The sequence below is a fragment of the Carex rostrata genome, chromosome 17 (genome assembly GCF_964058835.1).
Source record: "Carex rostrata chromosome 17, lpCarRost1.2, whole genome shotgun sequence".
Taxonomy (NCBI): Eukaryota; Viridiplantae; Streptophyta; class Magnoliopsida; order Poales; family Cyperaceae; genus Carex; species Carex rostrata.
In genome coordinates this window covers 4925670-4942736 of record NC_135934.1, presented here as the reverse complement: position 1 = coordinate 4942736, position 17067 = coordinate 4925670, and the positions used below count along the sequence as shown (strand labels likewise).

The 17067-nt window shown below is 37.7% G+C and overlaps 2 protein-coding genes and 1 long non-coding RNA gene across 4 annotated transcripts; 2 read left to right on the top strand and 1 right to left on the bottom strand.

The window, feature by feature from the left end:
• Positions 1 to 353: 353 nt before the first annotated feature.
• Positions 354 to 5660, top strand: LOC144568026 (protein NLP3-like). 2 transcript variants are annotated; one of them, XM_078318241.1, is made up of 6 exons: positions 354 to 947; positions 1478 to 1829; positions 2248 to 2464; positions 2836 to 2883; positions 3106 to 3955; positions 4706 to 5660. In XM_078318241.1, exons 1-6 carry the CDS (start codon positions 713 to 715, stop codon positions 5449 to 5451), a joined length of 2448 nt encoding a protein of 815 aa, XP_078174367.1. In that variant the 5' UTR covers positions 354 to 712; the 3' UTR covers positions 5452 to 5660. The 2 variants fall into 2 exon arrangements, with proteins under 2 accessions (XP_078174367.1, XP_078174368.1); XM_078318242.1 differs by having other exon boundaries at positions 582 to 947; positions 1484 to 1829.
• On the bottom strand, positions 5588 to 7193 carry LOC144568028 (uncharacterized). Its single transcript, XR_013515583.1, has 2 exons — positions 6902 to 7193; positions 5588 to 6060 (listed from the first exon to the last, which is right to left on the bottom strand). It is a non-coding gene; the product is annotated as an uncharacterized LOC144568028 (long non-coding RNA).
• A 3085-nt stretch (positions 7194 to 10278) lies between these two features.
• LOC144568439 (uncharacterized) lies at positions 10279 to 15610 on the top strand. Its single transcript, XM_078318793.1, has 10 exons — positions 10279 to 10970; positions 11549 to 11601; positions 12069 to 12151; positions 13054 to 13189; positions 13277 to 13731; positions 13806 to 13983; positions 14105 to 14562; positions 14645 to 14921; positions 15005 to 15340; positions 15418 to 15610. Exons 1-9 carry the CDS (start codon positions 10409 to 10411, stop codon positions 15338 to 15340), a joined length of 2538 nt encoding a protein of 845 aa, XP_078174919.1. The 5' UTR covers positions 10279 to 10408; the 3' UTR covers positions 15418 to 15610.
• Positions 15611 to 17067: the final 1457 nt, after the last annotated feature.

The window sequence follows — 17067 nt, the reverse complement described above, 5'->3', positions numbered from 1 at the left end:
TTTCGCTTTTTCCGTTTTTGTACTGGCAGGTGCTGCCATCAATATAATTAATTAATTCATGGATTCTGATGTGGGTCCCCTTGTCATTCATTGGGCAACATACAGTTTGTCCCATCTTTCAACTTTCCAGCAACCATACCCAAAATATACGAAACCTGGATAAACAAAAGTACAAAACCAAGCATTATATTTTTATATTTATACTGTGTGTGACAAACATTTTATGAACTTGCTCCTGAATCCTGATAAAGACGAAAGAGAAAGAACTATACAGTTAGCGCCACAGAAAATCCCACAAATAAGTTATTCGCCAGAGGTCAAGACCAAGTCTGAAGCTCCTGACCCCAACATTCAGGCGTCTCTTTAATAGAGTTTAGTTTGTTCCCGCCATGCTGTGATGCGGCGGTACGGTGTCCTTTTCAGATCTTGGTCTCTCAACCGACCCGCTACACACAGCCATTCCAAAACACACAACACCCGTACCATCCAATTACAAATCGACAGTTAGACAAATTAATTTATTTTACCAATCAACATCTCGGCCTATCCACTGATTGATCTGCGCAGACCATCAGATCCTGTGAAGGGGGATTAAGAATAAGAATAATTCAGAAACAGCACTAACAAATTTCTCAAGCATCGATCTTTGCATGAGCTGCTAGGAGGTGGGAGAAAAAGAGAAGAGCATCGGAATCATCGCCGAGACACAACCATGGACGTCGACGGCGATGACGTGGCCTCTACCTGGCAGTTTGATTCGTTCTCATCGCCTTCCCAGAGTCTCGTGAATCTACAATTCGCTTCTACTCCTTCACAGAGCCTCTTGAATCTACAGTTCGCCTCCCCGCCTTCCCCCCTTTGGGTTTTTGACGAACGAGCTATGCCTCTGGACGCCTCCAGTTCTGATCTGGAATTCTCTCGCTTCCTCGCTGGTGGGTTTGACTTTGGTATGTTCCTTCGTCTCCTCATTTTTCCTTAGATAATTATGTCTCTTGTTAAGTCTGTTAATATTACTATCAAGTGAACAGTATCTCCGATATTTTAGTTGCAATCAGGATAACTTTAGCTTCAGATGCTTTTATATCTATTCTAAATTGGGAATCTTATCTTTTGGTTATCTTCTACTTGTAAATAATTCTTTGCATGGATCAGTGAGCCATAAGCAATAGGTAAGATACCTGTTTAATTACTAAAATACAGATTGTCTTTCTAAAGTAATTAGGAGACCTGAAATTTAGTTGCCTGAATTAGTAATTGTATAATGATAGTAGTATGCCATTCCAACAATTTTTGGTTTTGAAACATTGAAATTTACTTTCTTCTTTTAGCTTTGTAACGGATCATCTGCAATATATATATATATATATATATATATATATATATATATATTTTATAGCCGTTAACATAGTACTTATGCATCCACTTCAAAATTTGCTTAGCATCTTTTTAATTCCATAAAACCTGTTATTTTTCCTAGTAAAAGGTACTGCCAACCCAACAGAAAGAAAGAATGATGCAACCAGTGGTAAAAACCAGCTTCGGCCGCTGCCATTGGAAGACAGTATGTCTGACAAGTCCCGCTTGATCAAAGAAAAGCTAACACAAGCCCTTCGATTCTTCAAGGAATCAACAGATCAGAAAATACTGGTTCAGGTGTGGGCCCCCATCAGGAAAGGAGACCGGTGTGTGCTCACCACTTCTGGCCAGCCCTTTGTTCTTGACTCGGAAAGCATTGGACTCGTTCAGTACCGAACTGTGTCGCTGACGTATGTTTTCGCAGTTGATGGAGAAAATAATGCTGATCTCGGGCTTCCAGGCCGAGTGTACAGGTATTGTGCTATGCTGCATAATTTTTTTTTTAATATTCTTTATTATAAATAATTCCTTTCAAGACCACCCAACTCACACACTCTACTAGCATGCATTCGCACACACTTCACACAAATGTTTCAGAGCTTGATTTGGTTGCAGGTCAAATAGTATTGTGGTACAATAGCTATCAGTCTGTGATGATACGTGTCAATTGCTATCTAGCCTCTATAGTTGGCAAACGCTACGTTTCATTTCTCTATTTATGCTTGTTGCAGGAATATATATCCTGGAAAATGGAAATACCCTGGGCCCCATATCATTTTATATAATTCTGGTGAGACTCAATAATAGCATGTACCAGCGGGTACATCTTAATACCACCTATGTTGTTGTCCATGATTTAACTCTGATGAAGTTCCTTTGACATACGTGTAGGCAAAAGGTGCCTGAATGGACTCCTAATGTGCAGTACTATAGCGTCAAGGAGTATCCAAGGCTAAACCATGCTGTCAATTATAATGTGTGTGGCACAGTTGCATTGCCAGTGTTTGAACCTTCAACTCAGTCTTGTGTTGCTGTGCTGGAGCTCATAATGACGTCTCCCAGGATTAACTACACAAGTGAGGTCGATAAAGTCTGCAAGGCTCTTGAGGTTGTTCCTCTTTTAGTTTTTTTTTGTTTTATTTTTTTTTGGCAGTATTCCTGCCATATGATAGAGCACTACTAGAAAGGTTTGGAATGATCAATCCTATAAAAAAAAAGGCTATGGAACTATCACAAATTTTTTTTTTGTATCAATGAAATTGGAAAACATTTTTTTTTTTTTAACTTCCAAAAGTTCCTTGTTTTGTTGGAAAATTCAATGGCTCAAGGGTTAAGTTGGTGAGTCTGTTCGACAATGTGAGAACTATTACTAATATTGCAATAGATGCATCTTTTCAGGAAATATGAGATATTTTGTGGCAAAATTCTGATGCAAGTACTATATACTGATTTGTAATGTATTTGTTTCCATTTTTGCAGGCGGTAGATCTGAGAAGTACAGAAATCTCTGATCACCCAAATGTTCAGGTAAATTAATTACATCTCTCAACTTCTGATTTCTTGCTTATTTGTCTTTTAGTTTCGCAATATTTACATGTTAATTGGACCAACTGAAAAAGGGTAGATTATAAAGGGGAATTATGACATTTTCAGATCGGGCTTACCCCTATAAAGGAGCCCTTTGATTAAAAAAAAAAGGGGAGCTTGTCTAAACTTCTCATAATTAATTTGATACATTCCTATTACCAGATATGCAATGAAGGCCGTCAATCAGCTCTCGTTGAAATACTTGAAACGCTAACAGCTGTCTGTGAGTCACAAAAGCTAGCTCTTGCTCAGACCTGGGTCCCATGTTGGCACCGCAGCATCCTAGCTCATGGTGGCGGCATAAACAAGACTTGCTCGAGCATAGACAACACTTGTAACGGTGGCCAGGTGTGCATGTCAGCCAGTGACGTGGCATTCACTGTCATTGATGCCCACTCGTGGGGTTTTCGAGATGCTTGTATTGAACACCATCTGCAGAAAGGCCAGGGTGCAGCTGGCCGTGCCTTCTCGTCTCGAAAACCGTGCTTCGTCAGAGACATCACTAAGTTTTCTAAAGTCGAGTATCCCCTCGTGCATTATGCAAAGATGTTTAAGCTGGGTGCGAGTTTTGCGGTTTGTTTGCAAAGCGACTACACCGGTGCAGATGAGTATGTTCTCGAGTTCTTTCTCCCAGCAGAGTGTAAAGAAGAAGCTGAGCAAATGACTCTTTTGGAGAACATCATTAGGATTATGAAGGACCATTTTCGCAGTTTAAAACCTGTTGATGGTGTTATGATGTCGATTGGGTCTGTTGTGATGGTCTCCTTAGAAGGTGAAAATTCTAATGATACCACATGTAATGGATCTAGTGTAGTTGGTGACACCTTCGAGAGAATGTTGGATGCTAATGATAGTAAAGAAGTGATGAAGGCAAATGGTACAGAGACTTCCGCTCCTGGACCGGTTGTGAAAAGTGGGAAGAAAAGGGGAAAGGCTGAGAAAATGATCAGTTTGGAGGTTCTTCAACAGTATTTTTCGGGAAGTCTGAAAAGTGCTGCCAAAAGCCTTGGAGGTATTTCTCTAACCATTATGTAATTACTCCTTCCAGTATATACATTTGATTTGGGTACTTATTCCCAAGGGCAGAACAATTCATAATGTGTGGCCACTGGGATTTGAACCCAAGTCTCCACAACACAAAATATAATTTAAACCACTAGGCTACAAGCATACATTTGACATTTTATGAGGGGGGCTGAACTATATAAAAACTTAAAAAAAATGATATCTCAATTAAATTTCTATACACAAGCTGAAATTTTTAAATCATGGGGATGGCTAAGCACCCTCTATGTTACCTTAAGATCCGCCCCTGATTGTTCCTTCAAACCTATGAGAGAAAATAATTGCTAGTACTTTAGTGTTAAAGTATTAACTATGTGTTTGAGAAAGTTGTGAATGCCCCTCCTTTATCATTGTTAGCACAAAGTTAACATAAAATGAGAACTAGAAATTAAGCCTCCTACGGAGCCAGTTGTTCGTTGCATCTTCAAGATCATTATTACCTCCCCTCTTCCTTGCATGGAAATCTTGGGATATGACACAATGCATATACTACATGTATTTATTATTCACAGATCACAGTGCATAACATGATATATTTTTATAGCATATATAATATGTATATTGAACTTGGAACCTTTTGAAAATCCTAATAAAAAAAATGTAAACATGATATTCTCTTTTCAAGAAATGCCAATTACATTTCTTTTTTACTGCAATTTTAATTATGTCTCTTATTCTCTCTCTTTTGTCGGTTCAGTGTGCCCAACAACAATGAAGCGCATATGCCGGCATCACGGGATTACACGTTGGCCATCACGCAAGATCAACAAGGTTAACCGCTCCCTCTCGAAACTCAAACAAGTAATTGAGTCTGTTCAAGAGCAAGGCGGGGCCCACGGGGGATTCACTCTCCCCACTCTTACAAGCCCACTCAACATGCCTGGTACCAACATAGAAGCAAGTCTACCGATTCAAAATAATCCCTCAATAGCACCTAATAATATCAATAACACACCCAGTCCACCTTCTAGGTCTAAGAGTTCGTCAGGAGAAGACAGTATAAATTCCCGCACCACTGAAGGGTCATGCCCCATTCCCGAACAATCACAAGCACAACTCGGAAGGATGCTTCTAGAGGATTCTGGAAGCTCGAAGGATCTCAAGGATCTCTGCGGAGAGCCTCCCGTCCACAATTTAATGACTGTAACTATTAAAGCGAGTTACAAGGATGATATCATAAGGTTTCGATTTGTTGTACCCGGAAGTCTTGTTATCTTGAGAGAGGAGGTATCGAGTAGACTCAAGCTTGAGATTGGTACATTTGAAATAAAATACTTGGATGATGACCAAGAATGGGTTAATTTGGCGCGTGATGCTGATTTGGAAGAGTGCATGGAGATTTCAAGGGTTTCCAGTAAAAATGGAATTGTACGTCTATTGGTTAGTGATATTGCAGTTAATTTGGGGAGCTCATGTGAGAGCACTGGTGGAGTAAACGAGTGAAATTTTTACTTGTTATTAATTGTAAATTATATTTGTGTCGGGTTTTTTTTTTGTAAGGTTAGATTTTGTTTGTCAGGCTAGTATATGGTTTTTGTAATTTGTATGAGCATGTGATGTACAGTCAGAAGTTGTATGGTTCTCTATGTGCTGTATATCTTACTTGCATCATGCATTTAAAACAAGTGTTATTATTTGTCTAACTACCATCTGAGACTTAACATGCTTTGTTTCTGAGGTGAATAGCTCACATTTGGAACATTGCATACAAGTAAAATTGAGGGATAAAATACATGACACACTTCATATGTTGTATATCTGACAGCTGTCCGTGCTGGATGTATTGGAAACTGTGCTGCTGATCAAGGAGCTATTCATAATTGTTGGATCTGTGCAGGACATTTCCATGAGAACTTGAAGTAGATGGTAGTTCTGTTCCTGCAACTCAGTTACTTGGTCTTGGGTTGTTGTCAGCTGTGACTGGAGTTGCTGGATGTAGTTTTGCAGGTAAATGACAGCGCTTGTGCAACCATAAACCGGGTCCTGGAGCCTCGCATTGGCTTCATACACCAAACTTTTTACTGCATCCTCTCTTGTTGCCTCAACAAGTGTCTGATTGGGAGTGCATAGTTTGGGACAAAATTAGATAGGATTTCCTTTCATACTTTACCACATAAATTACACAAGGTATCTCCTGATATCTGATATGAATATTCGTCACCAATAATTTTTATAGATCAAGTGAATGGCTAAGATTCGCAAGTGTTACTTTTTATTTACCAATGGTAATATTGCAATGTTTTACTATTGTTTTTCCTATCTAACACCTAAAAACTGATGTGTTAGTGTCAAGAGAAAGTCCAATTAACGCGGGAAAATAATGAAATATACAAAAATCAGACAGTTATCCTCTCACATCCATTGAATTGCCTGATAAACATTCGATCTTTGTTTCAACATTCATACTTAGAATTGCCAGACATGGGTATCAGTACAGCACCAGTGTACCCAGTTTGTGTTGTACTAGCATAATTCCAGACAGGTTGTACCAGTATCTAGGCTGACAATGGGTTATGTCTGGTCAAGAAATATACCAGCCTGACTGCTACTTTATGGGGCCCCAAATGTCAGGCTTTCTATAGTCAAATTTAGATGGATAGATAAATTTTATATAATCTGATGTACAAATAACAACGATTAAAATAAACAGGTCAATTTGAATTTTTTAACATTTTATATTTAAAAAAGTCTGGTTCAAAATTGCAAGCCTTACCAGTGAGTAGCAAGGCCTGGATTGGTGGTACCATTTTCTTTGGTACTAGCTGGAGAATCTGTTTACACTATCCCGAGATGTACTTCATTTTATCTTATGTGGCAATTTTTCTTTTTGGCCCCTGTACAAGTGTCAAAGAGTTTCACAATTCAGGTAAAAATTGGATTGGAGACAGCTTACTTGGAGGATTTTGACGACATTACTTGCGCCAAACACTTTGTGCACGATCACAAACTTGTTGGGTTGATCTGTCGGGAAATGTGGGGCCAAAATGCAGTCAGTGCTGCACTTTCGGTGAAGCAGCCGGCATCCGGCACACGGTAATTCAGGCATTCTACTAACCCTAGAATATGAGCCCATGCACAGCCAATAAGTAGTTGAAATTGTTTAGGTGTGTAACTTTGAAGCAAGAGCTAGAGAGGTGAGAGGTTTTATGACAGTGGAGGGGTTTATATAAAGAGCATGTCTGTCTATGAGGAGGAACAATTTGAGAAATAGAAGGGAAAATGGTCTAATTATTTCTGACTCCCCTCTTGGTTGTTAGCTGTTATATATGAAACAACTGAAGTAAAGAAATGCTGACTACCACAAAAACCTAATTAAGGATCTTATATTTAGAATTTGAGGTGACAATAACCTACTTCTTTAGAAATAATGAGGCATTTCAAATTTCTCTTGATTGAAGCATGCATGTAATTCCAATTGGATTTAATCTCGGCAAAGAAATTGGGGTTGGAGCCAATAAATTATTCAACGGCTCAACAGCTTATTCTCGTCTGTTTGCATTTAGTCGGTTTCAATTGTGAAATTGAAGGACGCAAGTACGCACGTTGCATTGAATTTTTGATGAAATTTTGACTGTATTATCAAGTTTCTTTGACTTGAGCCATGTAAATAAATATTTGTTTGGCTTTAGTCCAATCATGTATTTTGTTCATTTTGTGAGGGTAGGTGAACTAAACATTGATTGTCTGATACTATGATGTAGCAACTTCAATCCCGTTTTGGAGACCTTCAATTAGGAATGTAAAAATCATATATATATTCGTATTTTATTTAGAGAGTCTAAATAGGGATATAAACGTAGATACGATATATGTGTCTAAATTCATAATCAAAACTGCCGAAATTTGTATTAATAGGAAAATAAATAAATAAAATATTGAGAATGAGGAAAGATTTTGCTGAAATTTGATATATAAGAAAAACGCGATGGTATATGACATCCAGAAGACGTTATAGATGACAACGTTCAGATTAATGAATTATAATTAACCAACTAATTATGTGATGGTCCTGGACGTTAGTCAAGTTACAGAGAATCACGTCCAGCGGTCTTGAAAAAAAAATTAGACGTTATTCTTGAGAACGTCCAGAGATCAAAAACAAAAACAAAAACAAAAAAAGCAGCGGACTAACAAAATTTCTTTTTTTTTTTTATCCTGATTTGAAGTTTGTACTCTGAACGTTGCTAAGCATCACGTCCTTTTTTTCATCAATCGGTAATTTAAATTCGCTAATCAGAACGGGATGGTCTATAACGTTCTTTGGACGTTATAGATCATCACGTTTTTCTTACATATCAAATTTCTCCAAACTGCTTTCCCATTATGATATTTTTTTTTTACATTTTTCTATTAATAAAAATTTCGGAAGAAACGAAGAGACGAAGAGTATTTAGGCGAAGAAAGGTTTTTTTGGGGAGTAAATCTTCTATTATTCCAAAGGAATACAGGAACCTGTTATTCAGACACCAACCGTTGATCTTGGTTAAGATTCACGCATGAAAAAACTTGTTTATTCAGATTTGCGCATGGAAATATTCAGGTTCCTGTTATTATGGAATAACAACAGGTTTATTTTCGTTTTTCGGAAGAGAGAATAAGGGGTCGGATTAAAGAAAACCGTAAACCGTAAACTCTAAACTCGCAACCCGACAAGTTTTACCAATTTAATAAGACCAACCCAAACTATTCTGTGCTTGAATGCAAAAAAGATACATGGCTGTTGAATATAAAAATTGTGACCAGGAGAGACCGAGAGAGCGACTATTATAACTGTTCTATACATAAAGAAATTGTTAACTCAATCCAATACTTGTTCACAAATCACAGGTTCATGCAAACTTGGAATTTGAAATTAAGATTAATTGTAAAGATTTAAAATTGTGAACTGGTCTAATGGACCTAAAAACAAAATATCACTACGGGCTAATATGAGAGTTTGTAGGGAATAAAACATTTGCTTATCAGATAAAGCTATGCCTACCCGTCTGATACGGTCTCCGATACTTGGTTGACCCCTGTCGATACTGCCCGAAACGTCTGATACGGACTGGACACGCCCGTGGACACCCACCCGCTCCTGTGGACCGAAGAAAATAATTGCTAGCAGTGAGATTCGAACCTTGGACCTCTCAAATGAGAGTCAAAACCTTTAACTACTACACCAAACATTCTTATATGTTATGTTTTAATAGTATAATATTTAATATACTTATATGAAGTCTTTATTTTCTAAACAAATTTAATTTAAGTTATAATTATCTAAATACAATATATAAATTAATAAAAAATAATATATATAATAAACGTGTCGTATTCTAGATTTTTTAAAATTACCGTGTCGTTGTACCCGTGTCGTATCCGACACGATACCCATACCTGTATCCATGCAACATAGAGATAAAGAAACACCGAATCTTTCTATTATATCCCTAAAAAATGAAAAATTACAAAAATGCCCAGACTGTTGTGAGAATCCTGACGGTTCTGGCTATTTACATGACGTTCTTATTGTATAAATAAAATAGTCTTTTAAATGTAGAAATCAGAGGTTAGCCACAGTAATTTTGATTGAGTGGCAAAACAGTCTTTTAAATGTTTTATATACATTAAACTTAAATTTTAAGTGGTTAAATTAAGATATAGGGATATAAATAAAATAATTGAGTTTTGATGGCGAAATAACTAAATTTTGAATTTCAATGGGGATATATATAAATTTCTCATAAAACAATAATGTCTGGGTGGTGTAGTTAGTTATAATGTTTGCATCACATACGAAAGTCTCAAGTTCGATTTCCAGCTTTAGACAAACTTTTTCATTTTAAAATGAGGTTCATATTTTTGAAATCACTTTTTCATTTTAAAATGAGATTCATGTTTTTGAAAATCAGTCTTTTAATAAACACAAGTGATTTACATTCTTTTGAGTTAATGTTTTATCTTTCTCTCTCAGACAAATTAATTTATTTACATTCTTTTGAGTTAATTTATTTACATTCTTTTTAATTAATTCATTTACAAAAGGAACCTCTACATTTTGTGTCAATGACAAATTCATATCCTCTACATTCTTTTGAGTTAATGAATCTCAACCATTCGATTTGTTTTAAGATTCGTGTGAGCTGAATTGACTCCGTTTTTTTGAACGGTTGATCTCCTCCCCCCCCCCCCCCCCCCCCCCCCAAAAAAAAAAAAGCGCCTAAAACCTCTTCATTTCTTGACGCCCCTACCAAAAAAGGAGAGAGAGAGAGAGAGTCTAAAACCTCTTCGTTTCTTGACGCAAGCACGGCTTCCAATTCCCAAATCAATCACATCCACAATCTCTTTTAAATAATTTAACCACCATTCTTGAGTCCGTTAGATTCGAAGTTCCAGGCAACCGCCGCTGGAACCAAGCTCAATGGAAAACAACAACGAAGCACACTCGGCTCCGGTGAAAATTGAAGCTCTTGACGAAGCCCTCTCTGTGTCTCAGGCGGCGCCTCCATCATCACAGCTGGCGGTTCATTTGCTGGCACCAGAATCTGGATGTGGAAACCTCGACCTACCACCGTCTCCACCTCCATTACCACTCGTCTCTGAGTTGATAGTACCCGAAATTCACGAAGAACTCTCTATGGAGATGGGCCCACCTGCACACCAAATTACAAATGAGCCACCACTGAAGAAGCGGAGAAACATGCACCAGAAGCCTGACCAATCGATCGAGTCATGTAAAATTGAGGTCGAGATGGTCCCACTTGTGAGTGGAACAGCTGAGATAGATACTCATGAAGAGGAACAAGTTGGGTCCCCACAGATGGATCTGAATTACTGGGAAGATGAGGTCTCCGACAGATCACCGGAAGAGATGGTCCCACAGGAGAGCATTCCAAGGAATTTGGAGACACATGCCTCATCTGGAAGTGATACAATAGATTCAACTGGTCAAAGAGGAACGATTACTCAGGATACTCCTTCAGGTGGGTCCCACTCTAATTTAAATTATTTTCTTCATATCTCTTTAGATAAATTGATCATGCACCTATCAAACTTGTGTTATTAGATTTGATATTTCACAATGCAACTGCAAACTCAAGTTTGCTTAGTATTTCTAAAAGGCTGATCAATTATTTAGATGAAAATAACTTAATTAAACTTAAAAATTTAGACATTGAATGCTTTGAAAGGTGAATATCAAATTCAAAGTTTTGATGAGAAAATTGACAATGACCAAATATTTGGTATATGAATAATGATTCTTGTTTCAATGAACAAAAGCAAATCCATGAAGCGTGCTTTGTCATGTTAAGCCTTTCCAACTATGAACTTATTTGTTGCAACAGTAACGATGTCAGATTCCCACCTTTTTAATAGATGCTGGCTGCCACCTACTATTTTTCACTCCTGAGATCTCCTCCTCTATCTTCACTCAAGTTCTGACATGTTTCCTAAACTCTGACCCCACAAGATCCTCTTCTTCCTCTGCTCTCCTCCCTAGACCACCACTCTAGCCTTTCTCTCTCCTTGCCTCGCTTAACCTATTTTTCTTATTTGGTAGGGGCTGGTGACGCAACGACAGCATTATCACAAGGTGATGTTTGTCATATTCAGGTATTTTTTTCCCAAGCCTCTAATTTTACTGGTATTGTATGAAGTGGTTTGAGTTTTGTAAATTTGCTACAATTTTTAATTGTAAGAGTATGGACATATATTGTTGTTAATTATGGCATTCAATTTTAGTTATTTATTAATATCCTTTAGTTGTTGTCAACTGTACAAATTGTAGTTAGCTTAAAGGATTTGTTTTACCTTTTTAATAAATTGTTTCTGGAGTTTAGTTGACACATTAGTTCCAATAGAAAAGTATATACTAATTATTCATTCTATTATTAGTTTAATTGTTGATATTTTGAATTCTAACACAGAATTGTTATTTATGAACAAGTTTAATTTGGTAATTTTATTACAATATTTTTTCTAAGTAGTGGTATTCTAGTACCACTAATTTTGCATTAAAAGTTTAAAAACCTAGTACAATAATAGCGACAACAATGTTTGTTTATTTCCCTCCTATCCAGGGCCCAAGGAGGCAAGGCCAAACCAATGTAAAAAACAAGAGGCCAGACAGCAAAGTCCTATCACACAAAATACATCAAAAGAGGTATCAACCTAGCCGAATTTTTTCTTAGCATTTTAAAAATAAAATCTAAATTCAAAAGGTAGCCAGCCTTTTAAAAAAAATCGAAACGTAGCTGGTACGTAGACTGGATCTACGCATCTCAAATGGGGAATTCGTTTAGAAACCATAATTAAAAAAAAAGTAACTAAAGGGGATGATGGCGGGTAAATTTACAAAAAGCATCAGTACCGAAAGTAGAATTCAGTACCACACAGGGGGTATCGAAATCTAGGTTCGATACACCCCTGTCATGACCTCCACACTACACCCGGCTATAGAGAATCCCAAATGAGGAGGTACTGAATTCCTTGTTTGGTCAACCCCCCATGTACCGAATTTTAAATTTTGTCCCCCCCCCCACACACACACACATTTTTCATATGCCATAACCTCTCTCTCTCTTTCTCTCTGTCTCCTTCCTCCAACAGCCATGATTTTTTTAAAAGTGCCATAACCGCCAGGATTCATGGCGGTTCTTATCCTTACTGAACCTCGAGTAATTGTGGTGGTTCTTAAAGAATAGAACCGTCAGGAATTCTGGTGGTTCTATGGTCTATAAATAAGTGTGCTCTTCCACCGAATTTGCCCCATCTCGTTTCAATTTTTTGCACTCTCTCTCTCCTCTCTTTCTCTTTTTCTCCATCAAATCTCCAGCACTTTTGCAAGTAAGTCCCTCAACTTTCTTTTTATCTATTTTGTAGTCCAAAATGTTAGGATATGTTAGAAATTGTATATTAGTTTATAAATGGTATCTTTTGTAGTCCAAATTGGTATATATTGTTTAGAAATTATTATAATTGATATAAATGATTATAAATTGTTATAAGTTATTATAAATTAATATAAATTGCTGTAAATGGTTAGAAATTTTTTTTTAAAATTAGCATGCCTAGAGGACGGAGACAACATGAGCCAACAGAGAGTTCTGAGGCTCCCATTCCGTTACAGAGCTCAGAGCATTTCAGTCCTCTTTTATGGATCCCCCACCATCAACACCGTGTTATTTTAGCTTCTTGCGAGGTACGTTAGCATTTTGCATAATTTAAATATTAAAATTTCATATGTTATATAAATAATATAAACTATTGACATCATTCTTCAATTTAGGATGAGACGCCTCTCACTGTTCGACATCGCAAATGCCTGCTGAAGTACCACCCTAAGATTGAGCGGTATATCCTTAACCTTGGTTTGTATCAGATAGCCCTCATGCCACAGAGCATTATCGATGCAGCTCTGATTCATGGTCTAGTGGAGCGATGGCGTCCTGAGACCCATTCATTTCATCTACCGGTTGGGGAGATGACCGTTACTCTGCAGGATGTCAGTGCCCTATGGGGTTTACGGATTGATGGCGTCCCCATAGGTGGTGTCTCTGATAATCCCGACTATCTGGGTCTGATTGAGGATTTGTTGGGGATGCTGCCAGAAGAGCTCCAGAAGAAGAGGACAAAGAATGAAGAGGAGAGTAAGTATTCTGAGTACCATTTGAGTCTCGCCTCCTTGCGCGAGCACTTCAAGGGAGGTCTTTCAGAGGATTCCACTGACGACGATGTGCAGAGGTGATATTAAATATAGAAAAGTTCAATTTGGTTATGTTTTGAAGTAAAATTTGCTAACTAGATTTTTATTGCAGATATACTCGGGCGTTTGTGATGGACCTATTAGGTACCGTCATGTTCCTTGATTCTAGTGGTGATAGCGTCCCGATTATGTATCTGTCTCTATTGGAGGACCTTGAGTCGCCTCCTAAGTACAACTGGGGTGGGGCTGTTCTTGCCTACCTCTACCGGCAGCTGTGCTCCGCTTGCTTAGTAAGTCCCTATTTATCTTCTTATTTTCTTATTTTTTTAGACTTGGTTCATTTGGTGAAAATATTGTTTTAATAAAATCAGACTTGGTCCGAACCTTGATTTTAAAAATATCAAAATTCAGGTTAAAACCAAGCAGATTGCTGGGCCCCTTCTTTTACTCCAGCAATGGTCATGGTCGCGGCTACCAGTTTGTCGGCCGCTTATGGCCAACCCTCCTCCCCTCTGGGGCATCCCAGACCTTGACAGAGCCCCAGCATACGGTGCGATTTGGGGCAGTATGCACAACTATCAGGGTACGGGCCACGGAAAAACAATAGGGGTGGTGTATGTCCGCAATCAGCTGCAGAGTCTTGTTGAGGAGAACATTGAGTGGGAGCCATATCGTCTGCACTACAAACACAAGTGGTTACCGCAGATGACACTAGATCAAACAGAGGGCTGGCGCTACCAGGGACCGCTCATATCATATTGGATAGTGGAGTATCATTACCCTGAGCGGGTACTCCGTCAGTTCTCACTTGACCCGTTGATCCCTGGTCCACCTGCATTGAGCCTGTCCGCCACAAAAAAGCTACACAAGTTAGTCATACTACTAAATTTATGATCATTTTATTACTTTATTCATTTGATATGTAACTAATGTTAATTTATTTATGTACAGGACTACGCACATGGCTCAACGTACAGACTGGAGCCAGCATTTTAGTGAGCATTACGAGATTGCGCAATGTCCAGACTGGAGTCGGCACTTCTTTACGATGCCACTGGTCACAGATGCTACCCCACGAGGTTCCTTGTTGACATATCAGGTCTGGTTCGAGAGGACGTGCATGGCATCTGTCTACCTGCAGGGTGAGTACGGTGAGGCTCTTCGCCAGAGGCTACGAGGTGATGGGTCGAGGGGTTACTTGTCCAGCAGTTCATTCAAGGCCCGTGCGGTAAAAATTCCTAAATCCGGACATATTTATTAACTTACATGTTTATTTATTATTGACCTAATTAAAAAAGAAATTGTTTGTAGGTTTTGGTGGCTATGAGAGCATGTGCCCATGGCATCAAGATTATGTCGGTAAAGGGGTGGAGGAAGATAGGTTGTTCCATTCTCTGCAACAACGCTATCATTGTGGAGGATGCCGGGTTCGAGGGGCGCCTCATTGACATGTTGCGAGATGCTAGAGAGAATATTCACTGGCGTGAGATAGACAGTCACGAGGACGACAAGGTCCCTATCTATGGGGACCAGATGCCAGATGCCCCACGTGAAGATACGGAGTGGGATTACCACGATTGGGTACTGTCCACTAGAGGCTGGACAGCTTACTACTATAAGGACGGAGTACCAGTGCAGGAAACCTAGGTATGTCATACTTATTTTTTTTTTTATCAAGTTACTAGTTATCTGTCCGTACCAAAACTAATAATATTTGTGTGTAGGGTACAACAGGATACGCAGCAGAAGCCTCCAGAAGTTCAATTTTGAAGCCTTGCAGCCTGATGTGCTAAGAGGCATTTGACAAATTATAAGTCTGTTTTTTATCAATGAAAAAGATACCTAGGTTTATTGTTATCATCTGTTGATGTCTGAACATATATTTTTTTTGTTGGTTTAATTAGCTGTTCTTTTGTATATGTTATGATGTATGAACAGTGTAAACATTGGCACTTGTTTTAGGTATTTATTTCGGATACCTTTGCACTTTGCAGGTGCTATCAGGTTTCAATATAAAATCGGTGATACCACTACTACTACAAAAGATATGCAAATATATATTTTCATGGAACGGATATTATACCCTTACATTGAGAAGATGCTTGTCCGATAACGTTACATTACATTATTGTTATATCCTGTCTAGGGTGTTCAAACAGTTTGGTTTATTTGGTTTTTAACTGAATCAGAAAATTTCAGTTTAATGGATTGGTTTTTCAGTTGAAATGGATCGGTTGGGTTGAAATTTTGAATAATTTCGGTGTAAATGGATCGGTTCGGTTTAAACTTCTCAAAACCGACTAAACAGAACCGATCGGTTTTTATTGGTTTGACTCTAATTTCATTAAGTCAAACTGGACTGAATCAAACCGAGCTTCAATTGTTGTGTATGACAATGTATTTTTTCGTTAATAATAGTACCCATAGGTTTAATTCAGTTTGAATTGAACAAACCGAAATTTACTTCGGTTTGTTCGGTTCGATTCGTAATCGGTTCAGTTCGGTTCTATTTTTGAAAACCGAAAAACAATTAATTTAATCATTTTACTTCAGTTTGAACCGAACTGACCATTTGAACACCCCTAATTCTGTCAATTAAGATAAAGTAATAATGGATTCCGTGAAGACCTAATTTTCATGAAAGAAAATAATTTCAACGAAGTGCACCCTTTTTGGTTTTCACAATATTGTTTGTCTCACTTAAGACTAAGCCCGTACTAAACCATTTTTAAAATCACATGGGCTTTTTCTTTGTCTAATCGGGCCCAATTAGACAAAGAAAATGATTTGACTTTACCGATAGAAAAGTTCCAAGTTTTTGTTCCATAAAATGCTTAGATATATGAATCATCTAACAAATTTAAATTTATATAGAGTTTATACTTAATAAATATAATTAGACAAGATTTACATGTAGTAAATGTTCATTATTTTTCAAACTTGTTCTGATACATCTCATACATATCAACTTTGGATAAATTCAAATCCATGCAGAATTTATATTTCTGCAAAAAGGAGAGGCTAATGTTGATATTTAATATGTTTTGTCAAGTGTGAAACCCATTTTAAATTAAAATTACAAGGTTTAAGTAGCTCAGAACCTGGCAAGGTTATTTTGTTCTTAAAATTTCATGATAACTCAATATTTGGATACTAAAAAAGATCCTACTTACCGTCACCAGCAATGAATATAAAACATGAAGAATTGAAATCTTAAAAGTTTCAATTAAACCCCAACCACTCAGCAAGGCAGATGTGAAATGTTTCAATTAATATATTATGTCCTTTTGGAAAGAAATACTTGACTTTTAGCATTTAAATTTTTTGAACTGCAGTGCTCTTTCATTGCAGGAGACTATGACAGTTGATTAGAA

Coding starts and splice junctions, on each gene's coding strand:
- LOC144568026 (XM_078318241.1), top strand. CDS start 713: ATGGACGTCGACGGCGATGACGTGGCCTCTACCTGGCAGTTTGATTCG. Junction 1,830..2,247: donor CTTCCAGGCCGAGTGTACAG/GTATTGTGCTAT, acceptor ACATACGTGTAG/GCAAAAGGTGCCTGAATGGA. Junction 2,465..2,835: donor AAGTCTGCAAGGCTCTTGAG/GTTGTTCCTCTT, acceptor CCATTTTTGCAG/GCGGTAGATCTGAGAAGTAC.
- LOC144568439 (XM_078318793.1), top strand. CDS start 10,409: ATGGAAAACAACAACGAAGCACACTCGGCTCCGGTGAAAATTGAAGCT. Junction 13,190..13,276: donor TTATTTTAGCTTCTTGCGAG/GTACGTTAGCAT, acceptor TCTTCAATTTAG/GATGAGACGCCTCTCACTGT. Junction 14,563..14,644: donor GCCACAAAAAAGCTACACAA/GTTAGTCATACT, acceptor ATTTATGTACAG/GACTACGCACATGGCTCAAC.